This window comes from Trachemys scripta, chromosome 1, assembly GCF_013100865.1.
Source record: "Trachemys scripta elegans isolate TJP31775 chromosome 1, CAS_Tse_1.0, whole genome shotgun sequence".
NCBI lineage: Eukaryota > Metazoa > Chordata > Testudines > Emydidae > Trachemys > Trachemys scripta.
Genome location: NC_048298.1, coordinates 295874807 through 295895687, shown reverse-complemented (window position 1 = coordinate 295895687; position 20881 = coordinate 295874807). Strand labels below are relative to the sequence as shown.

The 20881-nt window shown below is 44.5% G+C and overlaps 1 protein-coding gene across 3 annotated transcripts in view; it reads right to left on the bottom strand.

Moving 5' to 3' along the window:
• The window catches only part of LOC117871035 (coiled-coil domain-containing protein 169-like), a 45585-nt gene extending 27821 nt beyond the window's left edge, over positions 1 to 17764 (bottom strand). For 2 of the 3 annotated variants that reach the window (XM_034758609.1, XM_034758610.1), the window contains exons 1-4: positions 17555 to 17764; positions 7506 to 7588; positions 4380 to 4490; positions 4227 to 4288 (exon numbers count right to left, since the gene is read on the bottom strand). In XM_034758609.1, coding sequence (XP_034614500.1) covers positions 4227 to 4288; positions 4380 to 4490; positions 7506 to 7588; positions 17555 to 17631 — 333 coding nt within the window. In that variant the 5' untranslated portion in view covers positions 17632 to 17764. The remainder of the gene's footprint in view (positions 1 to 4226; positions 4289 to 4379; positions 4491 to 7505; positions 7589 to 17554) is intronic. The other variant, XM_034758611.1, reaches the window with a different exon arrangement.
• Positions 17765 to 20881: the final 3117 nt, after the last annotated feature.

The following is a 20881-nucleotide window of genomic DNA, read 5'->3' as shown; positions in this document are numbered from 1 at the left end:
AATTAAATCTAAAACCTAGTGCAAAAAGTAATGCTGCATCTTTCATGTTACTGAAATTGAACTCCATTTTTAGCTCTATTGATAAACTGTCACTAATTTCCTACTGTAATAATTACTGTGACAAAATGAAATATTAAAGTTCTTTAGCAAAGCATGTTTCTGCGTATACTGTACACGTGAGATTTTGTGCACTGAACACTAAAGGTTTCAGTATAGCTGAACCCAGGAGGGCTATGCATATTTAAATACCAAGTGCCCCCTTGTGGCTAATATAATAATTCACATTAAAGCTATATTAAAAAATAATATGAAGATTATGACAGGCTGCATGAACTCTGCCGGGGTCAGTTTGTTTGGCTCAGGGGCTGGCACAGACTGGTTCAGGTTCTACATGAACATCAAGTTCCAAGGAGCACCCTCTTTCCCGAGCCAACCCAGGAGATGCTAGGGAACCACCAGTGTTTCTGCCCAGCCACAAGCTAGGGAACAGAAGACCTATAATCCCCAGTTGTATAGCTATAAGAAGGGCTGGTAGCAGGATTTTCCTCTGCTCCTATTGCCTTGCTGAGAAAAAGCAGGTGTTTCCTGCCCCACTGAAGACCATATAAAGACAAGGAAAGTAACCACTTGGTGTGACCAAAGATATCAAAGGAAGAACATCCCATACCAGGATGGCAATGAGGCAGGGGAAGCTAGGTTAACAGGGGTCTCCTGGACACATAAGGTGTGTTGTAGAGGTCTAGAGCAGTATTTCTCAACCTTTTTGATACCAGGGACCAGCTTGCTGCCTTCCTAAACTGTATCAGGGACATCTCAGGGACCGGTGCAGACTCTTTTCCAAGCTGGTATTTGAAGTTTGCAAACAGAAGGAAACTCAGACACACTTTTCACACACCCCTATTTGAGACTTAAGCAAACAAGGTCAGTGAAGTTCAGTGAAAGGTGACCCGCTAAGGGAATTGTCAAAATTTCCTCCACCTTGGCAAAGTGCTGATGTCCCCCACACAAAGGCTCAGAGAACAATTTCAACATACGTCTTCTTAGGATCCAGATACCCAGTCTTTGTTGTGTTTTCAGCTCTTTCTCCAATGTGACACCATCGCACACACTTTGCTAGTGGTGTAACATCAATTGCAGAACCCCAGTAAGGCACAGGGATGGCCTGTATGTGGCTAATACGTATCCAGCATTTTTACTACAATGCAGTTTTGCAAAGCAAATGCCTGAACAATAATTTCTGAATTTCCTCAATCATGATGCTGGACAATGCTGAACACAGTGATTTATAATAGAAACCCTGGTTCCACAGCTAATCTTAACTAGAGCGTTGCTAAGGCAATGCTATCTGAAGTGTGTTCTTCTGAACTGATTCTGCAGTATGCCTTCCTCTATTTGCATAATAAAGCCTCTGTCTAGGGAGGCTTTCTTGCAGTAACTATAAGGAGAGAAAAAAAATATGAATATTTTTGTCTCCTAGCATGGAAATGATATTTAGGAGACAGCCTATGTATATTTCACATTATATTGCTTAACAAAAAAGAAGTGAACAAATGCTAACTGGTTTATCTAACGAGGAAGTAAAATTCGCATTGGGCTAGGTTTCAAAGGAACTGCTTTTCAATTTCTTCATAATTATTGCTGAATTACAGTACAGCTTGTGTATTATTCACTGGGGCACAAAGGAAGTTATGACTAACAGTCTTCACTATAGAAATTCTATTTCAGAGCTTTTCAACATCCAAACTCAACATGCAGAAATGATTTTCTAATCTCCACTTATAAAGAAGTAAAGGTTTGTATTATTGGTTCTATATTATTGTGCTATTTGAAGGGGATGACACCATCATCACTTTTGGAAACAAATGAACAAACAGGAAATTTCAAATCAAAATGAGATCATCAAAATAATACCTGTGTGTTTAAACATGAATGAACTACACAATTTCCAAAGCAAGGAAAAATTCCTCAGCAATATTCCAAGTCCTACAGCCAATGGTATTGACCTTTGAAAGCAATTATTTCAATTTCTGGGTATGGAAAATCCAGTGTGCTTCCTTATCCACCATCCAAGAGTTTGCCGTGGTGTAAACTATTCCATTCTATTTAGATGCTTATAACTTGCTCATTGCCGTGGTACCTGAGTGCTTATTTTTGTCATTTCCCTGTTGGTGCTCAAAACAAGACCTGTAGCTTTTAAAAGCAGAGAGTGGAATGTGGAGAAAGTAGACTTTTGCCAGACAATGTGTTGTGGGTGTCTGGCAAACATATACATGATATTTGCTTATAATTACTGGCATCAATTTGCTCTCTGGGTCGTCTTGGTCTGTGTTTGTACAGGACTAGCTCAATGGGGTTCATACATGCTACTTACAAATAAATAAAAAATAATATGAAACAAAGGTAATTTGTTTGCATTCATTCCATCTTCTCTAGTCAAAAAAGAGTTCTCTTACCAGTACCTAACTTTTTAGGTTTATCACAGTCTTTCAATCCCATAAATTCTTAAACTCCTGAAGGTGTTTTAAAAATAACATAATGATGACAAGAACTAATAGACTTTATCATTCTACAATGTTCCAGAAAGGAATCCATTATCCAGTATTGGGACACTGTAGAAATGACATGATATCGACTGGAAGCGTTATTTAGCTCATAAGGCCAGAAGAGACCACTGTGATCATCTACTCTGACCTTGTATAACACAGGCCATAAAACTTCCCTGAATTAATTTCTGTTTGAACTAGAGCATATCATTTAGAAAAAAACATTATATGGATGTCTTCATAGGATCTCATATGTAATGGCAGGTCTGGGACTTTGAAGTTTTAATAAATAACATTAAAAATACTGAACATAAGTAGGATGATGGCTAGCTGCTGATCTCCCTGCTCCTGTCCATTAAGAAATGTCAGTTTCTCATTCTAATCCTCAAAGGGCTAAATATTTCCATTTTCTCACAGATAAACTTACAGGAGCAAAAAAAAAAGGTTTGGATAAATCTGCAAGCCTGAACACCTGCAGTTCCTGAGGAATAAGAGTGAGGGAGGCCTCATGGACAGGGCAGGGGCATACCCTGGGAACCCAGAAGTTTCTTAGATACTAATGAAAAAGTGCAGGCCCCTCTATGCTCCTTTTTCGATTCCTCCTCTGTCTTCTGGCAGAACAGATCCCTTAGAAATTGTGCTGTTATTGGTTTCCTTCATCATAGATGTGCCCAAACCTCCATCTAAGGGGGTCAGAGCTATAGAGAGAATTTAATTGTGCTTGGAGCAGTATTAATTCCAAAACACACACTTCCATTTGGAAATGAACTGGGTTGGGAAGAGAGCTTACTATACAATGCAGCTACATCCTGGCTCAACCTCCTTCCATCCAATCTGGAAAGCCTGAACCACTCAGAGTTTTTCCAGTGAGCTCCCAAGCTGGAAGGAACATTTCACAGTGTCACATTGCCGTACTTTGTATTACTTCTGCCTATATTACATTGATTCTCTATTTCTTAGTCCCCCGATGGACAACAGAATGGGAGGAGCAAAGGGCCTTAAAGTAAGAGTATCTGGAGCTTGAGAGGTTAAAAAACAAAAGAAAAATATAGAATTCAACTTTGTTTTCACTCTGCCCCCTTGTGCACCCACATTATGGGTGAAGGTCTCTGTGGTTCCCGAGTGCCATTCCCTAACCAGCCTCATTCATACTGGTCAATTTTTCGGTCTTTGGGTGAATGTGAAGTCTGCATGGCTTTGGAGGAAGTGAAGTTAAAGAAATTAAAATGCTTAAGCCATTTTGTATTGTACAAATATAACATTTATTCTACAGTGAGGATTTCCCCATAAATATGTTGTGTACAATGTATTTGTAATAGTACTAAATGCATCGAGAATATACATTATATAAATTATGAATTGAAACTGTCCAGGTTTGACTCATGATTTAGCACCCAATCATGCAGTCTTTACTCAGTAAAAACTCCCACTGTAATATGTAAAATAATATATCCCAGGATTCATGCCTTATGTATCCCCTATTTACTTGTTTTACTATAGGTCTTACAAGTTTATAAACAATTGCAGAGGTGAAACAATGAAAAATAAATGGGTTGATTTTTGTGGCTTCTGGATAGAGTCACTGATTTTTTTCTGGGCTGCAAATGGCTGAAATTATTTAATAATTTCCTTAGCTACAATGAATTGTTAGATGCTTATGCAATTAAACACCAATCTACTCACCACAGGCATTTGATCAAAGGAGCGAATAGAAGACAATCTATCTGTAATAGAAGACAATCTATCTGTAAATAAGCAAAATATGTGATCCCTTGATATTTTTCTCTAGCATTCATAAAATTATACATTAATATATCTATGAATACACATTTCTACCTGTTGGAGTCCCACAAATATGTTCCATCTTTTCTTGAAGAAGACCAGTTTGCCTTTCTAGTTGTCTGTTCAATTCTACTTGTGTCTCATACCTGGTTTTCCATTCATTACCTCAAAAGAAGCACAAAGTTACTATATTTATTTCCAAAATTTAATTCATACCACTAGAATTAGAAATTGCCTTTTTCAGAATGACTCCACCTCCTTTTGGAGCCTGGCACCCCACATTTGTGTAACCAAGAAAGTGTCCATTTACAAACAAGGGAACTTGAAAAAGATACTAGGTGAAATACTGGCCCCCTGGAAGTCAATGGGAGTTTTGCAATTTACTTCTGTGGGTGCGCCTACACTGCAATGTAAACCCAGGATTAGTGGAACTCGAGTCAGCTGACCCGTGTCCAGGAACCCCTGGGCTTGAGCATCTACATTGCATTTTAACCCTAAATTAAGAATTTCATGACCTGTGCTGGTCTGTAAGGCTCTGGCATCCACACTGCAGTCAGTGGGCAGACCCGAGTCACAGTAACCATATCCCAGAACCCCTAGCTCGCCCCCTGCCCTCTGAAATGAGACCCACTCTAGCTCTAGAAATGTGGTGCACTGTGGGAAAACTTTACTGCCTGCTCTGCACATTACCAGGAAGCAGCTCACTCTGCAAAAGGCTTGATCGGTTTGCTCTGCATTACAAACCCAGGGGAAGCTCTCTGATAGTATGTCTGCAGATCAGCAATCAGAACAGAATGGGTTAACACTGACCTGAGCTGCTGCCCTTTCCCAGGGGAAGGGGTGTTTCTGTTTTCAATAGAGTAGATTGCAAATTGTTGGGATAGAGAGGACTAAAGAAGTTGTCCCATGGAATTGTGGGATACTCCGGATGACTCTGGGGACCTGAGTCAAATGGGGCTGTGGCTACACTGCAAAGCAATAAGGCTCGGACCCTGGGTCCCAGCTTGATTTCAACTTGGACCTGATAGCCCTGCAGGGTCCTGGAACCTTGGGTCTATGCTCTTGGTTAGCGCAATTGCAGTGTAGATACAAAGGGGTGGGGACAAACACGGTCTTACACTGCAGTGTAGACATACCCAGTGAGGTCAGGATTTCATTCAGTAACTGAAACTTATGTTTTTTATATTTTTCATTCATGATATGTGAAATAATACAAAATACATGGCTAATGTACTTTTGTAGTCTTTATTATGACTTTATTTTACATCTTCAAGATTCATAGATTCCAAGGCCAAAAGGGACCATTATGATCATCTAGTCCAGCGGTTCTCAAACTTTAGCAACCAGAGGATCCCCATTTTGATTTAAAATTTTTCGGGGACCCCCAAGCCCCCCTGCTCAGCCCCAGGCCTCACCCCCAATCCACCCCTTCCCCCAAGGTCCCACCCTCTCCCCACCTTTTCCCTTCCCCCGCTAACTCCATCCCCCCTCCCTCCATCGCTCACTCTCCCCCACCCTCACTCATTTTCACCAGGCTGAGGCAGGGGGTTGGGGTGCAGGGGAGGGTGAGGGGTTCAGGCTGTGGGAGGGAGTTTGGGTGCATGAGGGGGTGTGGGCTCTGGAAGGGAGTTTGGATGCAGTAGGGGGTGAGGGGTGCAGGCTCTGGGAGGGAGTTTGGGTGCGGGGTGTGGGCTCTGGGCTGTGGCAGAGTATTGGGGTACGGGAGGGGGTGAGGGGTGCAGACTCAGGTCAGGTGATGCTTACCTCAGGCGGCTCCAAAAAGTGACTGCCACATCTCTCTGGCAGCAGCTCTTGGGTGGGGGTCCAGCGAGTCTCCGGGCGCTGCCCCTGCCTGCTGACACTGCCCCCATAGCTCCCAATGGCCACAGTTCCTGGCCAATGGGAGCTGTGGAGTCGGCACTTGGGGTGTGGGGAGTGCGCGGAAACCTCCCTGCCTCCCCCAGCGGCCGCAGGGACGTGCCGGCCATTTTTGGGAACGGTGCAGAGCAAGGGCAGGTAGGGAGCCTGCCTTAGCCCCGCTGCACCGCTGGACTTTTACCACCTAAAATTTCCTGGTTTGGCTTCAGTAGCCTCCTGGAAATAGAGGAAGGGGGAGGAGTTGAGGGACGGTGGGGGAGGAGTTGATCAGTGGGGCCACGGACCCCCTGGAATACCTTTGGGGTCCCCCAGGGGTCCGTGGACCCCAGTTTGAGAAACACTGATCTAGTCCCACCTCCTGTATAGCACAGGCCATAGAATTTCCCAAAAATAATTCCTAGAGCATCTTTTAGAAAAAAAATCTAGTCTTGATTTCAAAATTGTTTGTGATAGCGAATCCACCATGACCATTGGTAAATTGTTCCAGTGGTTAATTACTCTCATTGTTAAAATGTATGTCTGTACATACTATAAAAGCAGTTCCTGGCTGGGGAGGGCTGGAGAGCAAGCAAATTGGAACATGACTGCAGAGCTGCAGAGAACTCCCTTGCATGGCCAGTGACACTAGATTCCTGCAGGCAAAAGGTGCAGAGAAGGCTGTGGTCCTGGAGAGGAAGAGCAGAGAGCCCTGGCCAGGGTCAGGAGGATGACAAATCCCCTGGCTACAGGAAAGGCCACCACGCTGCTGAATGGCTCCTGCCCAGAAACGGAGCCATTCAGCAGCAGGGTGGCCTCCTCTGAGGCCAGGGACGACAGTCTCCTCTCCTGCTCCTTGCAGTCTTGACCAGAGGTCTCTGCTCTGACAGCCCCACTCTCATTACAGCGGAGCTGCAGAGAGCTCCCTGCACAACCGCTGGGCCAGTGACACTGATCCCTGCAGGCACAAGATGTGGAGAAGACTGCAGTACTGGCATGGCAAACCAGAGATCTCCGGCACTCCCAGGTGGTGAGTGCAGAGCCATTCAGCAAACGGTAGCCACCCCTGCAGCGGGGAGCTTTTCCTCTCCTTCTCCATGCAGTCCTAGCAGGAGTCTCTGCTCACCCCTGCCAGGACCACAGCCCCCGCAACCCAGCATACAGGGATCAGGTGTCACTACCTTGAGGCAGCACAGGGAGCTCTCTACAGCTGTGCTGTCAGGGACCCACTCACTCACTCCAGTCAGTGTGTCAGCTGAAATCCACATTTACTGACAGTTTTCGATTAAAATCGAATCCTGCCGAGATTAATTATTATTCACTTACCTTCATCCTCAACACTGCTAAGTCTTTTTTCAAGTTCTGTTATCGTGTTTCTCAATTCAAATATTGAGAGTTCAAGCATTTCCCTGTGATAGAGAAGTTAATTAAATGGTTATATAATTAATCTTCTTACTAACAACAAAATCTAACTTTTTAACTAATTTTATGTACAGATGAAGTGTCCTTGTGCTTATATTCCATTATCTACACTGGAGAGATTGAGGCCAGAAGGGACCACCGGACCCCCTGCACATAGGCTTCTAAACCCTACTCAGTTGCCCTGTAGTAAATCCAGTAACTGGATTAGACTAAAATATTACAGCCTTCAGAAGACTAAACTACTGTGTGCCACAGACAGGGAATAGGAGGGACTGAGGTGCACGAATGCCTGAGGCCCCTGCAATGGCAGGGAAAGGATTTGGTGAGACATACGTAGATGATCCTAGCAAGTGAGCTAGAATCATGCTGCAGAGAAAGGTGAAAAACAAAAACAAACCCCCCCCAAAACAAACCAAAAATCCCGAGGTCCCTGCCAATCTAACTTGGGAAGAGAATTCTTTCCCAATCCCCAAAATGGTGATCAGTGTGACTCTGAACATGTAAGCAAGATCCGCTAGCCATGCATCTTAAAGAGAATTCTCTGTACCACCTCAGAGCACCAGTGCACTCTGTCCAATGTCCCATCATTACAATATTTTTCTCTAGGGTTGCTACAGTGCTTTACAAAGATAGAGGCATTTCTGAAATTTTGTAGTTGGAGACATTTTCATAAGAAGATAAAATATACTATCTTTAGATATCAGTACTTGTCTGGCAAGACATCCTGTGTTAAGCTAATGAACTAACGATTATCTTAGTTCTTGATACATACAAGTACACCTGAGAAAAGTGCTATTGGAAATTTTGATCTTAGTTTAACTCAGAACTCACTGCTTAGAGCCTAATAATCATTCTTCTAGATACTTTTTGGCCACATATGACAATGACATAGATTTCATTCTTCAGAAACTAATTATCAAAGTATATAATAACTAGCAGCTAAACCCAGGGTCTGAAATAGTATATAGCTAGGGCCCTACCAAATTTACAGTCCATTTTGGTCAATTTCACGGTCACAGGATTTTAAAAATAGTAAATTTGATGATTTCAGCTATTTAAATCTGAAATTTCACGGTGTTGTAATTGTAGGGGTCCTAACCCAAAAAGGAGTTGTGTGTGTGTGGGGGGTGTCGCAAGGTTAATGTGTGTGGGGGTTGTATTGTAGGGGATATGGTACTACTACCCTTACTTCTGCGCTGCTACTGGTGGCGGTGCTGCCTTCAGAAGTGGACAGCTGGAGAGCAGCGACTGCTGGCCAGGAGCCCAGCTCTGAAGGCAGAGACGCTGCCAGCAGCAGCGCAGAAGTAAGGATGGCAGGGTATGGTATTGCCACCCTTACTTCTGTGCTGCTGCTTGCAGAGATGGGCCCTTAGTCAGCAGCTGCCATTCTCCAGCCACCCAGCTCTGAAGACAGCAGCGCAGAAGTAAGGGTGGAATAATATGGCATTGCCACCCTTACTTCTGCACTTCTGCTAGCGGGGTGCTGTCTTCAGAGCTGGGTGTCCAGCCAATAGTCGCTACTCTCCAGCCACTGAGCTCTGAAGGCAGTGCAGAAGTAAGGGTGGCAATACCCCCTAAAATAACCTTGTGACCCCCCCTGCAGCTCCCTTTTGGGCAGGACCCCCAATTTGAGAAATGCTGCTCTCCCCCGTGAAATCTGTATAGTATAGGATAAAAGCACACAAAGAACCAGATTTCATGGGGCAGACCAGATTTCATGGTCCATGAGGCGTTTTTCATGGCCGTGAATTTGGTAGGGCCCTATATATAACAAATAGAAATTTCCCCCTAGAAATATAGCAGCTAAGTCACTATTATGTTCATTACTTAAACTTTAATTTGAAAAAAAAAAGTTTAGAGCTTTAGAGTGTGAAATGTCTTCAAAATATACAAACTGTCAATTGTATTGGAAATTTAAGCTTTGATTAAATCAAGCATTTGACAGTGGAAGGAGCCACTGAGAACTGCCATCATTTTTGCATTTCCACCCATTCAGGTATCTAGTCAGTGTTAGTGAGATATGCTTTCCATGATGCTTTAATACCAGGTTAAATGGACAAAATGATTAATATTGCAGCAGAAAGCCTAAATATTAAACTCCACAATTATCTTTCTGATAATTATTTATTACAGACACTCCCCCACTTATGCAAGCATTCTGTTCCGGAACGCCTTGCGTAACTCAAATTTTGCATAAGTCGGAAACGTATACCCGACAATTACGCAAAAAAACTCCAAAACAAACAAACAAAAAACCCTCCTATGTCTAGCTTACGGAACTTTTTCTGTAAGTGCGGATTTGTGTAAGTCGGGTTTGCGTAACCCGGGGGCGTCTGTATTTAAAATCATATATTCCTCTATATAAATCTTGGCACTTTAGAAACACAGCTTAAGACACATTCCCCATTCAGTTTACAATCTAAGGTCCTGATCATTAAGAACATAAAAACGGCCATAGTTGGTCAGAACAAAGGTCCATCTAGCCCAGTGTCCTGTCTTCCGACAGTGGCCAATGCCAGGTGTCCCCAGAGGGAATGAACAGAACAGGTAATCCTCAAATGATCCATTCAGTGTTGCCCAATCCCAGCTTCTGGCAAACAGAAGCTAGGGACACCATCCCGGCCCATCCTGGCTAATAGCCATTGATGGACCTATTCTCCATGAACTTATCTAATTCTTTTTTGAACCCTGTTATAGTCTTGGCCTTCACAACATCCTCTGGCAAGGAGTTCTACAGGTTGACTGTGCGTTGTGTGAAAAAATACTTCCTTTTGTTTTAAACTTGCCGCCTATTAATTTCATTTGGTGAACCCTAGTTCTTGTGTCCTGAAAAGGAGTAAATAACACTTCCTTATCTACTTTCTCTACACCAGTCATAATTTTATAGACCTCTATCGTATCTGCTCTTAGTTGTCTCTTTTCCAAGCTGAAAAGTCCCAGTCTTATTAATCTCTCTTCATACTGAAGCTATTCCATACCCCTAATAATTTTTATTGCCCTTTTATGAACCTTTTCCAATTCCAATATATCTTTTTTGAGATGTGGCGACCACAGCTGCGTGCAGTATTCAAGATGCGGGTGTAACATGGATTTATATAGAGGCAATATGATATTTTCTGTCTTATTATCAATCCCTTTCTTAATGAGTCCCAACATTCTGTTCGCATTTTAACTGCCACGGTAGATTGAGTGGATGTTTTCAGAGAACTATCCACAATGACTCCAAGATCTCTTTATTGAGTGGTAATAGCTAATTTAGACCCCATCATTTTATATGTATAGTTGGGATTATGTTTTCCATGTGCATTACTTTGCATTTATCAACATTAAATTTCATCTGCCATTTTAAGTATCAGAGGGGTAGCCGTGTTAGTCTGGATCTGTAAAAAGCAACAAAGAGTTCTGTGGCACCTTATAGATAACAGATGTATGTCTATAAGGTGCCACAGGACTCTTTGCTGATTTTTGCATCTGCCATTTTGTTACCCAATCATCAGTTTTGTGAGATCTTTTTGTAGCTCTTCACCGTCTGCTTAGGACTTAACTATCTTGAGTAGTTTTGTATTACCTGCAAATTTTGACACTTCACTGTTTACCCCTTTTTCCAGATCATTTATGAATATGTTGAATAGGACTGGTCCCAGTACAGACCTCAGGGAGACATCACCATTTACCTCTCTCCCTTCTGAAAACTGACCACTTACTCCTACCCTTTGTTTCCTATATTTGAACCAGTTACCAATCCACGAGAGGACCTTCCCTCTTATTCGATGATAGCTACTTTGCTTAAGAGCCTTTGGTGAGGGACCTTGTCAAAGGCTTTCTGAAAATATCGATATCCACTGGATCCCTCTTGTCCACTTGCTTGTTGACCCCCTCAAAGAAATCTAGTAGATTGGTGAGGCATGATTTCCCTTTACAAAAATTATGTTGACTCTTCCCCCACAGATTATATTCATCTATGTGTCTGACAATTCTGTTCCTTACTATAGCTTCAACCAATTTGCTCGGTACTGAAGTCAGGCTTACTGGCCTATAATTGCCGAGGTCACCTCTGGAGTCCTTTTTTAAAAATTGGTGTCACATTAGCTATCCTCCAGGCATTTGGTACAGAAACTGATTTAAATGATACATTACAAACTAGTTAGTAGTTCTGCAATTTCACATTTGAGTTCCTTCAGAACTCTTGGGTGAATACCATCCGGTCCTGGTGACTTATTACTCTTTAGTTTATCAATTATTCCAAAAACCTCCTCTAATGACAGCTCAATCTGCGACTGTTCCTCAGATTTGTCCCCTAATAAGAATGGCTCAGATTTGGGAATTTCCCTCACATCCTCAACCATGAAGACCAAAGCAAAGAATTCATTTAGTTTCTCTGCAATGGCCTTATCATCCTTGAGTGTTCCTTTAGCATCTCGATTGTCCAGTGGCCCCACTGGTTGTTTACAGGCTTCCTGTTTCTGATCTATTTAAAAAAAATTGCTATTACTTTTTGAGTCTTTGGCTTGCTGTTCTTCAAATTCTTTTTTTGGCCTTCCTAATTATATTTTTACACTTCATTTGCCAGAGTTTATGCTTCTTTCTATTTTCCTCACCAGGATTTAACTTCCACTTTTTAAAGGGTGCCTTTTTGTCTCTCACTGCTTCTTTTACTTTGTTGTTTAGCCCCAGTGGCACATTTTTGGTTCTCTTACTATGTTTTTTAATTTGGGGTACACATTTAAGTTGAGCCTCTATTATGGTGTCTTTAAAAAGTTTCTATGCAGCTTGCAGGGATTTCACTTTTGGCACCGTACCTTTTAATTTCTGTTTAACTAACTTCCTCATTTTTGTGTAGTTCCCCTTTTTGAAATTAAATGTTACAGTGCTGGGCCGCTGTGGTGTTTTCCCCGCCACAGGGATGTTAAATTTAATTATATTATGGCCACTATTATCAAACAGTCCAGCTATATTCACCTCTTGGATCAGATCCTGTGCTCCACTGAGGACTAAATCAAGAACTGCCTCTCCTCTTGTGGGTTCCAAGGCTAGCTGCTCCAAGAAGCAGTCATTTAAGGTGTCAAGAAACTTTATCTCTGCATCCCGTCCTGAGGTGATATGTACTCAAGTCAATATGGGGACAGTTGAAATCCCCATTATTGAGTTTTTTATTTTTATAGCCACTCTAATCAAACTGAGCATTTCACAGTCACTATCACCATACTAGTCAAGTGGTCGGTAATATATGGCTACGGCTATATTCTTGTTATTTGACCATGGAATTATTATCCTTAGCGATTCTATGATACAGTTTGGTTCATTTAAGATTTTTACTTCATTTGATTCTATGATTTCTTTCAAACTTATTGCCACTCCTCCCACCAGCATGACCTGTTCTGTCCTTCCGATATATTTTGTACCCTGGTAGTACTGTGTCCCACTGATTATCCTCATTCCACCAAGTTTCTGCAATGCTTATTACATCAATATCCTCATTTAATACAAGGCACTCTAGTTCACACATCTTATTATGTAGTATTTGTGTACAAGCACTTTAAAAACTTGTCACTACTTATCTGTCTGCCATTACATGATATAATTGAATGGGACTCTTTTTTATTTGACTGTTTCTCATCAGATCCTACCCATATTTTATCACCTTCCATCCTCTCCTCCTTATTAGGACACAGAGAATCTCCATTAATAAATCCTCCCCTCAGAGATGTCTCTGTCCGAACCATGTATGCTGCTGTACCTGTCGGCTTTCCCCCAGCCCTTACTTTAAAAACTGCTCTATGATCTTTTTAATTTTAAGTGCCAGCAATCTGGTTCCATTTTGGTTTAGGTGGAGCCCATCCTTCTTGTATAGGCTCCCCCTTTCCCAAAAGTTTCCCCAGTTCCTAATAAATCTAAACCCCTCCTCCCTACCCTACACCATCATCTAATCCACACATTGAGACCTTGCAGTTCTGCCTGTCTAACTGGCCCTGCATGTGAAACTGGAAGCATTTCAGAGAATGCTACCATGGAGTCCTGGACTTCAGTCTCTTACCTAGCAGCCTAAATTTGGCCTCTAGGACCTTTCTCCTATCCTTCCCTATGTCACTGTACATGTACCATGACCACCAGCTCCTCCCTAGCACTACACATAAGTCTATCTAGATATCTTGAGAGCCGCAACCTTTGCACCAGGCAAGCAAGTCACCATGCAATTCTTCTGGTCATCGTAAACCCAACTATATATGTTTCTAATGATCAAATCCCTCATAACTATTACCTGTCTCTTCCTAATAACTGGAGTTCCCTCTCTCGGAGAGGTATCCTCAGTGCGAGAGGATACCACAACTTTATCTGGAAGGAAGGTCCCAACTATGGTATCGTTTTCCTTTGCTCCAGTTGGATATTCTCCTTCCCTGAGACTTTCATCCTCCTCAATAGCACAGAGGCTGTCAGCCACTCTGGTCTCCAAAGCCCGTACATGGTTTCTGAGGGACAGGAGCTCCTTGCACCGAATGCATGTATATGCCACCTGCCCATAGGGCAGGTAATAATACATGCTACATTGGGTGCAATAAACTGGATAGCCCCCATTCTGTTGCTGAACTTTCGCCTGCATTCTCTTTTTACTCCTGCAGCTCGTTCCTTTGTTGATGTTTTGTTTTTATCAGGGGGTGTTTTTGGCTTTAAATTTAAAGAACGTTGAGTGTATCTAGCCCCACCTCAAACTCCCCCTCAAAACTCCAGTGTTAGCTGCTACCTCGTCCGGTCACTTCGGAGCGCACTTTTTAAAGCCCTGGTCTTCATGAGTATCTCTGTCCCCTAGTTAAGGGATCAACGCCTCATTAAGAAGCTCTCAGCCTTGCATAGCAGGCCATTAGGCTCAGTACACAGTCCCCCAAATAAACAGACTGAGCCATGCAGGTGGACTCTTAAATTTGCAAAGACACCACCAGTTTGCGCAGACATGATTGCAGGACTGGAGCCTAAAGTGAACAAAAACACTGGATTAACAGGAATGTAAGGTAAGGAAAAAGGATTACAGATGAGAAAAAGATAGAAAGGGCACTGGAAAAGTGAGGTTTAAGGAGAGGAAGAGAATGAGGGATATGGGTGAACAAGAAAATGGCAACTGTTCCAAGTATAGGATACAACATGACAGAATACGTGAAGCCCAGAGTGGGAGAAAAAGAGGACTCAAGCAGCATCTCCAGGACTACCATATTGCTGGTACCAGAAATGACATCAGTTTTCAATAAAATGACAGCATCTAAACAACCAAATCAATGATCAGAGAAGCAGGAAGGCAAAGAGGGGATGGGAAGCTGATATATCAGGGAAGAGATAGGGAAGAAACCAATTGTGGGGAAGCTGGTGCCTGCAAATGTCAAGGGTTTCAAAGGAAGCCCTCAGTCCAAGAGGAGGTTGGGCCAGATAACCCAAGGAGGCTGGAAGTCACCAGGGGGAAGGGGAGAGTGGAGAGAAGTCCTAATTTACTCCTTGCTCCAGTCACTCTTTGTCCCCATCCACTTCAGATTTGGGAGGAGGGGCACAGGGGCAGGAGGGTAACAAAACAGTTGCTGGTTTGAACAGAAAACACCAACAGGAAGGGAGAAAGTCAGAGAGTTAGCATACTGCAAGGAAAGCATGAGGAGGATGGAGAGAGTTGAGATAAATGCATGAGAGGGCAGGGTTAGAGGCAAGAAGATCATGAGGGTATCCGGCGACTGCTGCTCCCACCCCAAAAGAAGGAGCCAGTGGGTTTCAGAGATATTTTACTCCTGGGGGAATTCTGCACCAAAAAAATTACAAGTTATGCACACAATATTTTAAAATTCTACAAAATTCTGCATATTTTATTTGTCAACATAACACAATATGATCATGCCAGTTTCAATTATTTTGGTAATTTATTTCAAAATATTGTCAGCAAGTATGTCCATAACAATACAGACAAAAAAAGATTCAGGATTTTTTTTTTTTTTGACAAATGGATTCCTTACTAGGCATATTAATATAGAACTCTGAGTAATTCATTTAAACTACAACTCAGAAACGTATTTCCCACATCCCTCCGAAGCGGTGCAAAGGCTTGGGGGAGTCAGAGGTAACAGAGGAGCTGAGGAAGAGGGAAGGAACCTGGAGGGTTGTTGGTGTGGGTGGGAGAAGTATGGAACAGTTTCTTTTGGACGGGGAGGGATTGTTAGAGAGTTGGCGAGCTTCCTCCATAGAGACCCTGACTGACACCTAACCTCTACCATTCAATCAGGCACATCTGCCCCCAACCCTGTGTGTCCCTGCACCCCCCCATCCCCATGTGTCCCAGAGCACTCCTCCCATTCATACACTGGCTCAGTGTTATCACCCCACTAACTCCTGAGCCCATGCCCAAGTCTATCCCCCCCCACTAGCCCTTCTGAACCCCTGTCTGTGACCACCCCCCTCCCCACAGCCCTGTGTGCCCCACTGTGCCTCCTAACCTGGCTCCATTGGCAAGCTGGCTGCTCTGACTAAAGCAGCCTGCTGTGAGTGCCAGCCAGCGGGCTGTTCTGGCGCCACAGCAGCCTCTGGTGGGTGAAAGGCGGAACTGCAGCACTTCTTCCACAGAATGTATTTTCTGCAGAAAAAATAATTCTGCATCCAACAAGAAGTGTGCATGTGTGCAGTGGCACACAATTCCCCCAGGAGTAATATTTGCTGACAGCAGAAGGATGGTGAGACTCAGGAATCTGGGGTTCCATTCCAGACTCTGGAAGGGAGTGTGTTCTAGTGGGCACAGAGTTGTCTACCCATTTTCCTCAAGCTTGACCCTTTCTGCCTCAGGCCCTTCAATGTGTCCTAGTCCTGGCTCTTCCTCACCCCTGGCTTCTTGTCCCACTTGCCTCACCTAGGCAGTCCAGTCTCCACTCCTCAGGCTTCTCATCCCCCTTTTAGTCTCTTTGCCCAGCAAATCTTAATTTCACCTCTCCAGACTTCCCATCCCAGTCCCAGTTTCCTTGCCTACTATTCCCAATTCCACTCCTCCCACTCTCTTTGCCCAATCTGCCTCCTAAAGCCTCATTCAGTCTCAGTCTCCTCCAACCTAGTGACTCCCAAGTCCTCCCCCATTTCCCTTCCTAACTCCCAGTTTCATTTGCCAGCCAGTTCCAGTCTCCTCCCACCTCAACTCCCTCTACCACGAAAGCCTCCAATCCCAGCTTCTTCCCCCCAAGCTCTGTGTGCCATCTACTTCCCCCAGACCATGTAGCTCTTGCCCTCTCTGCATGCATCAGGCAGCTTCCTTCTCCAGGCTATCAGTAGGTCACTTGGAGCACAGACAAACAAAACAAGGCTCCCTGCTCTCAATTCAAGTACCCAGACGACCCCTCATAGTCTGCAGCAGCCCTGAGCTGTGAGCGCTGGAGCATGCCCAGCGCAGATGGAATCTTTGGGGAATTTAGCTGCTAAAATCTATGAGCATGTGCATATTTTTCAAAGGCTTAGAACTTGGTTAAATCGGTGTGAACTTCCTGGGGGTGGCAAGAGGCACATCCCGAGCACAAAGGCCACCCCTGGCCAAATGTCAAGCTCCTGCTTCAAAGCAGGTGGGCGCTAGAGCATCTCAAAGCAAAGATTGTGAGAACATCGTAGCAAAGAGAAAACATTTCCTCAGCCTCATTCTCTAAAACAGCTGGAGTTCCTTGGCTGACCTTTTCCCAAAACAACTCAGCCCCAGGCAGACACCAGCCTGGGGAAGTTCAGCCCCAGTGCTCAAGGGAAGGCAAAGCTAGAAGCACCTGACAGCAGGGTGTTACAATGGAAAGCACTAGGCAACCTTATACCAGGCAGGCCCTAGTCTTGACCTCCTCTCTAGCGCGCTAGGAGCCTTTCCCCGGCGTACCCCGCAGCACGCCCCACGCTGACTCCCAGGCACTGCTGCAGGCACCGAGCGCGGCCCCTTTCCCCACCGCTCTGGGACTGGAATTGGAACTCACTTCATCTGCTTCTCCTGCCCCAGCTCCAGCCGCAGCTGCTCAGAGCTCAGGGCACTGGAGTCCCCGCCTTCTCCCATCGCTGCCCGCAGCAGCCCCGAGACCCTGCCTGCTACGGGGCATGTGTGTGCGCGTGCCCATCTCCATGGAGAGGAGGAAGGATAAAGGGGGCGGGGGAGGAGAGAGGGGAGCAGCCACGCTAGCCACAGATCAAAGGGCCCATCCCGGACACGTGACAGCCACTCCAGGAGGGGGCAGGTCACATGAGTGGCGCTGGGTCACATGACAGCGGGCTAGGGAACGAGTCTCGAGGGCGCTGGTGGGAAGGCGCGCGCGACTTAAGCCTCTGACTGTTGGGCTGGGCGAGCATGGCTGCGAGCGCGCCCCAGTGTCTCGCCTCCGACGCGGCGTACGGGCGGATGGCGGCTGCGCTAGGTAACGGGAGGGGCCGCGCGGGGCAGCCGCTCTGCACAGCCCAGCCGCGGCGCGTGGGGCAGCCTCCCGGTGCTCCCTACGCTCCGCTCCCCGCTCCGGTCACGCGGGCGAGCTCCGCGCGTGGGGCAGCGCCCCTGTCTGCCAGGCCTGTCGCGCCTTGCCCCTGCACCCCGGCCGCGGAGCCCGGCCCCCCTCCCGTCACAGCGGCCGCCCGCGGAGTTAAACGTCGCTGGCACCGTGTTGGTTTCACGCTGCGCCTGCAGCGCAGCTGCCAGGGCAGGGGCCGGGGGCGAAGCAGCGGCACAGATTGACTGACTGAACGGAGTCAGCTACCACAGGGGGAACTTCCCGACTCAAGCCAAATAGATTGACGTGTCTCGGCCTAAGGGGCTGCAATAGTTTTAAGTAACACACGAGGGAAGCTTTGCAACCAGTTTCTGCCTCTGTGGGAGGCAGCAGAGCGCGACAGTACAGTGTGTCCTGCAGCACATGGGAACTTTAAACTTCCCATGGAAGCTTAACCTGTCATGGCACAGGCTAGACAGTACTTTTTCCATGGCAGAAATGGACCCGTCCTCTCCTACAGTTATAGACTAGACGAGAGCTAAAGAGACTACGCAAAGAGTGTAATAGAAGGGAGTTGTGCTCTGCTGCCAGCTACATATGCTCTAGTACAGTGGTGACCCCTTTTACATAGCAAGCCTCGATGTGTGACCCCCCTTTTTAAATTAAAAACACTTTTTTACATATTTAACACCATTATAAATGCTGGAGGCAAAGTGGGGTTTGGGGTGGAGGCTGACAGCTCACAACCCTCTGAGGGGTTCTGAGCCCTAGTTTGAGAACCCCTACTCTAGTAGTTCCTCCATAGCCGTTCTCTTTAATACTGTTGCCACAGAGGTGGGAGGATTTTATAAGAGTACAATGTGAGGTCAGGTTTGAAGGCACCAAACAGAATGAAGCACTGCATTTTACTCTGCAGACTTGTTTATGGTATGAAAACTTGACTGGAACTTATTTTGCAAATAAATGTAACCTATTACAGAGTTTGCTCAACTATTGCTTTAATGGCCACATATCTGATGCCTCGCCTACTTTGCTTTGTCTAGAGAAACTCACAAAGGAAGCAGACAGCTTGGCAGAATACCAGAAACTAATGAAAAAGCATGATATTGCTTTGACCCAGTTAAACAAGAGTTTTGACCAGGTAGGATAAGCTAACTGTTGTCTAAACCACCTTGACCTGTGAAGTGTTGTAGTAGATAAACAAAGGGCTAAAAATTCATTGCATAATTATTTAGCCTTACAGAAACAATTAACACTTAGATTGTCTGGTCTTTAGGGCAGGGACCGTTGCTGTGTTGCATGGACAGGGCCTCGCACAGTGGGCCTTGGTGCTTAGTTGAGGCCTGTAAACACTACTGCAATACCAATATTAGTAATCAGCACTGTGGCAGTTGATTTAGCGGGTCTAGTGAAGACCCGCTTAATCGACCGCAGATCACTCTCCTGTTGACTCCTGTACTCCACTGTATCGAGAAGAGTAGCGTGGACCCCTTCGTAAGTAGATCTAAGTACGTCGACTTCAGCTACGTTATTCAGGTAACTGAAGTTGTGTAATTTAGCTCAATCTTCCCCTGTAGTGTAGACAAGGCCTAAGTCAATCTAAGCTATGCAAAAAGTCAATCTAAGCTATGCAATTTAAGTTAAGTGAGTAGCATAATTCAAATTGACATAGCTTAAATCTACATACCGCAGGGTCCACACTACGCTATGTCGATGGGAGACACTCTCACATCGACTCCCGTTACTCTTCTCGATCCAGTGGAGTACAAGAGTTGATGGGAGAGTGATCTGTGGTCGATTTAGTGGGACTTCACTAGACCCGCTAAATTGACTGCCGATGTATTGATTGCTGCTCAACGATTCCACAGTAAGTATAGACAAGCCCTAATTCGTTAAACCAATCAGGACTGAAGAGCCCAAAACACCTAACATTAACAGCCACTAGTCTAATCTGATATGTATTGGGTAGTATTTTTAAAAATTGTACTGGATTCAGTTAGAAACATCTGACATGGCTTTAGATCACACAAGCATTTTTGCACTGGCTCTTGGTTCTCTTTTCCAGGTAGCTGTGGGCATAATTCCCTCTTATGCTGTACAAGAAGAGCGAGGAACTAGATTCTCTTTTATGTGTATTGTAGTTCCTGTAACGTGTGAAGGGCTGGCAGTGTGGCACATTAAAAGTGACAAAAGAGAAAAATAAAAGCAACAATGTTTTCAATGAATACAAACTGGTCTGGTACCCAAATGACTGTTAGCTTGGGTCTTGGAGTTGAAAGTCAGTTAATTTGGTGAAAACATCTGGGCAGAAGGTGGTTTTGACAGTGTTAGTAAGTTATAACTGATGCTGCTATTCTCCTCAGTGAATTATCTGAGATGCTAATGAATTGCAGAACTGTCTAAAATCCTCCATCAGTAACATACATTTAGACAAATTGTACAGCCACTGCTTTTAAAAACAGTTGTTCCTGCTATCATACATTGAGAATCCATTGAACATTAGATTTTTAAATGGGAGAGAACAGTGGACAAAAAAAAATCAATAATTTTAAGTATAACTAGTAATGACTCAGCCCTAATTAACTGTGTCAGGATTCACTGTAGCAGAGACCTTAAATAGGGCAGTAGTCTGACTCTTCCTTTTAGACTCAAACCAGCTAATATGAGAAATATGGCAATATAACTGTAGAACTACTAAGCTAGCTCTAGTACTTGTATTATTATTTTGAAAGGGACTACATCTTTAACATACCTAGGGCCCTATCAAATTCATAGCTATGAAAAATGGGTCACAGACTGTGAAATCTGGCTAGCGTAGGGGAGACCAGA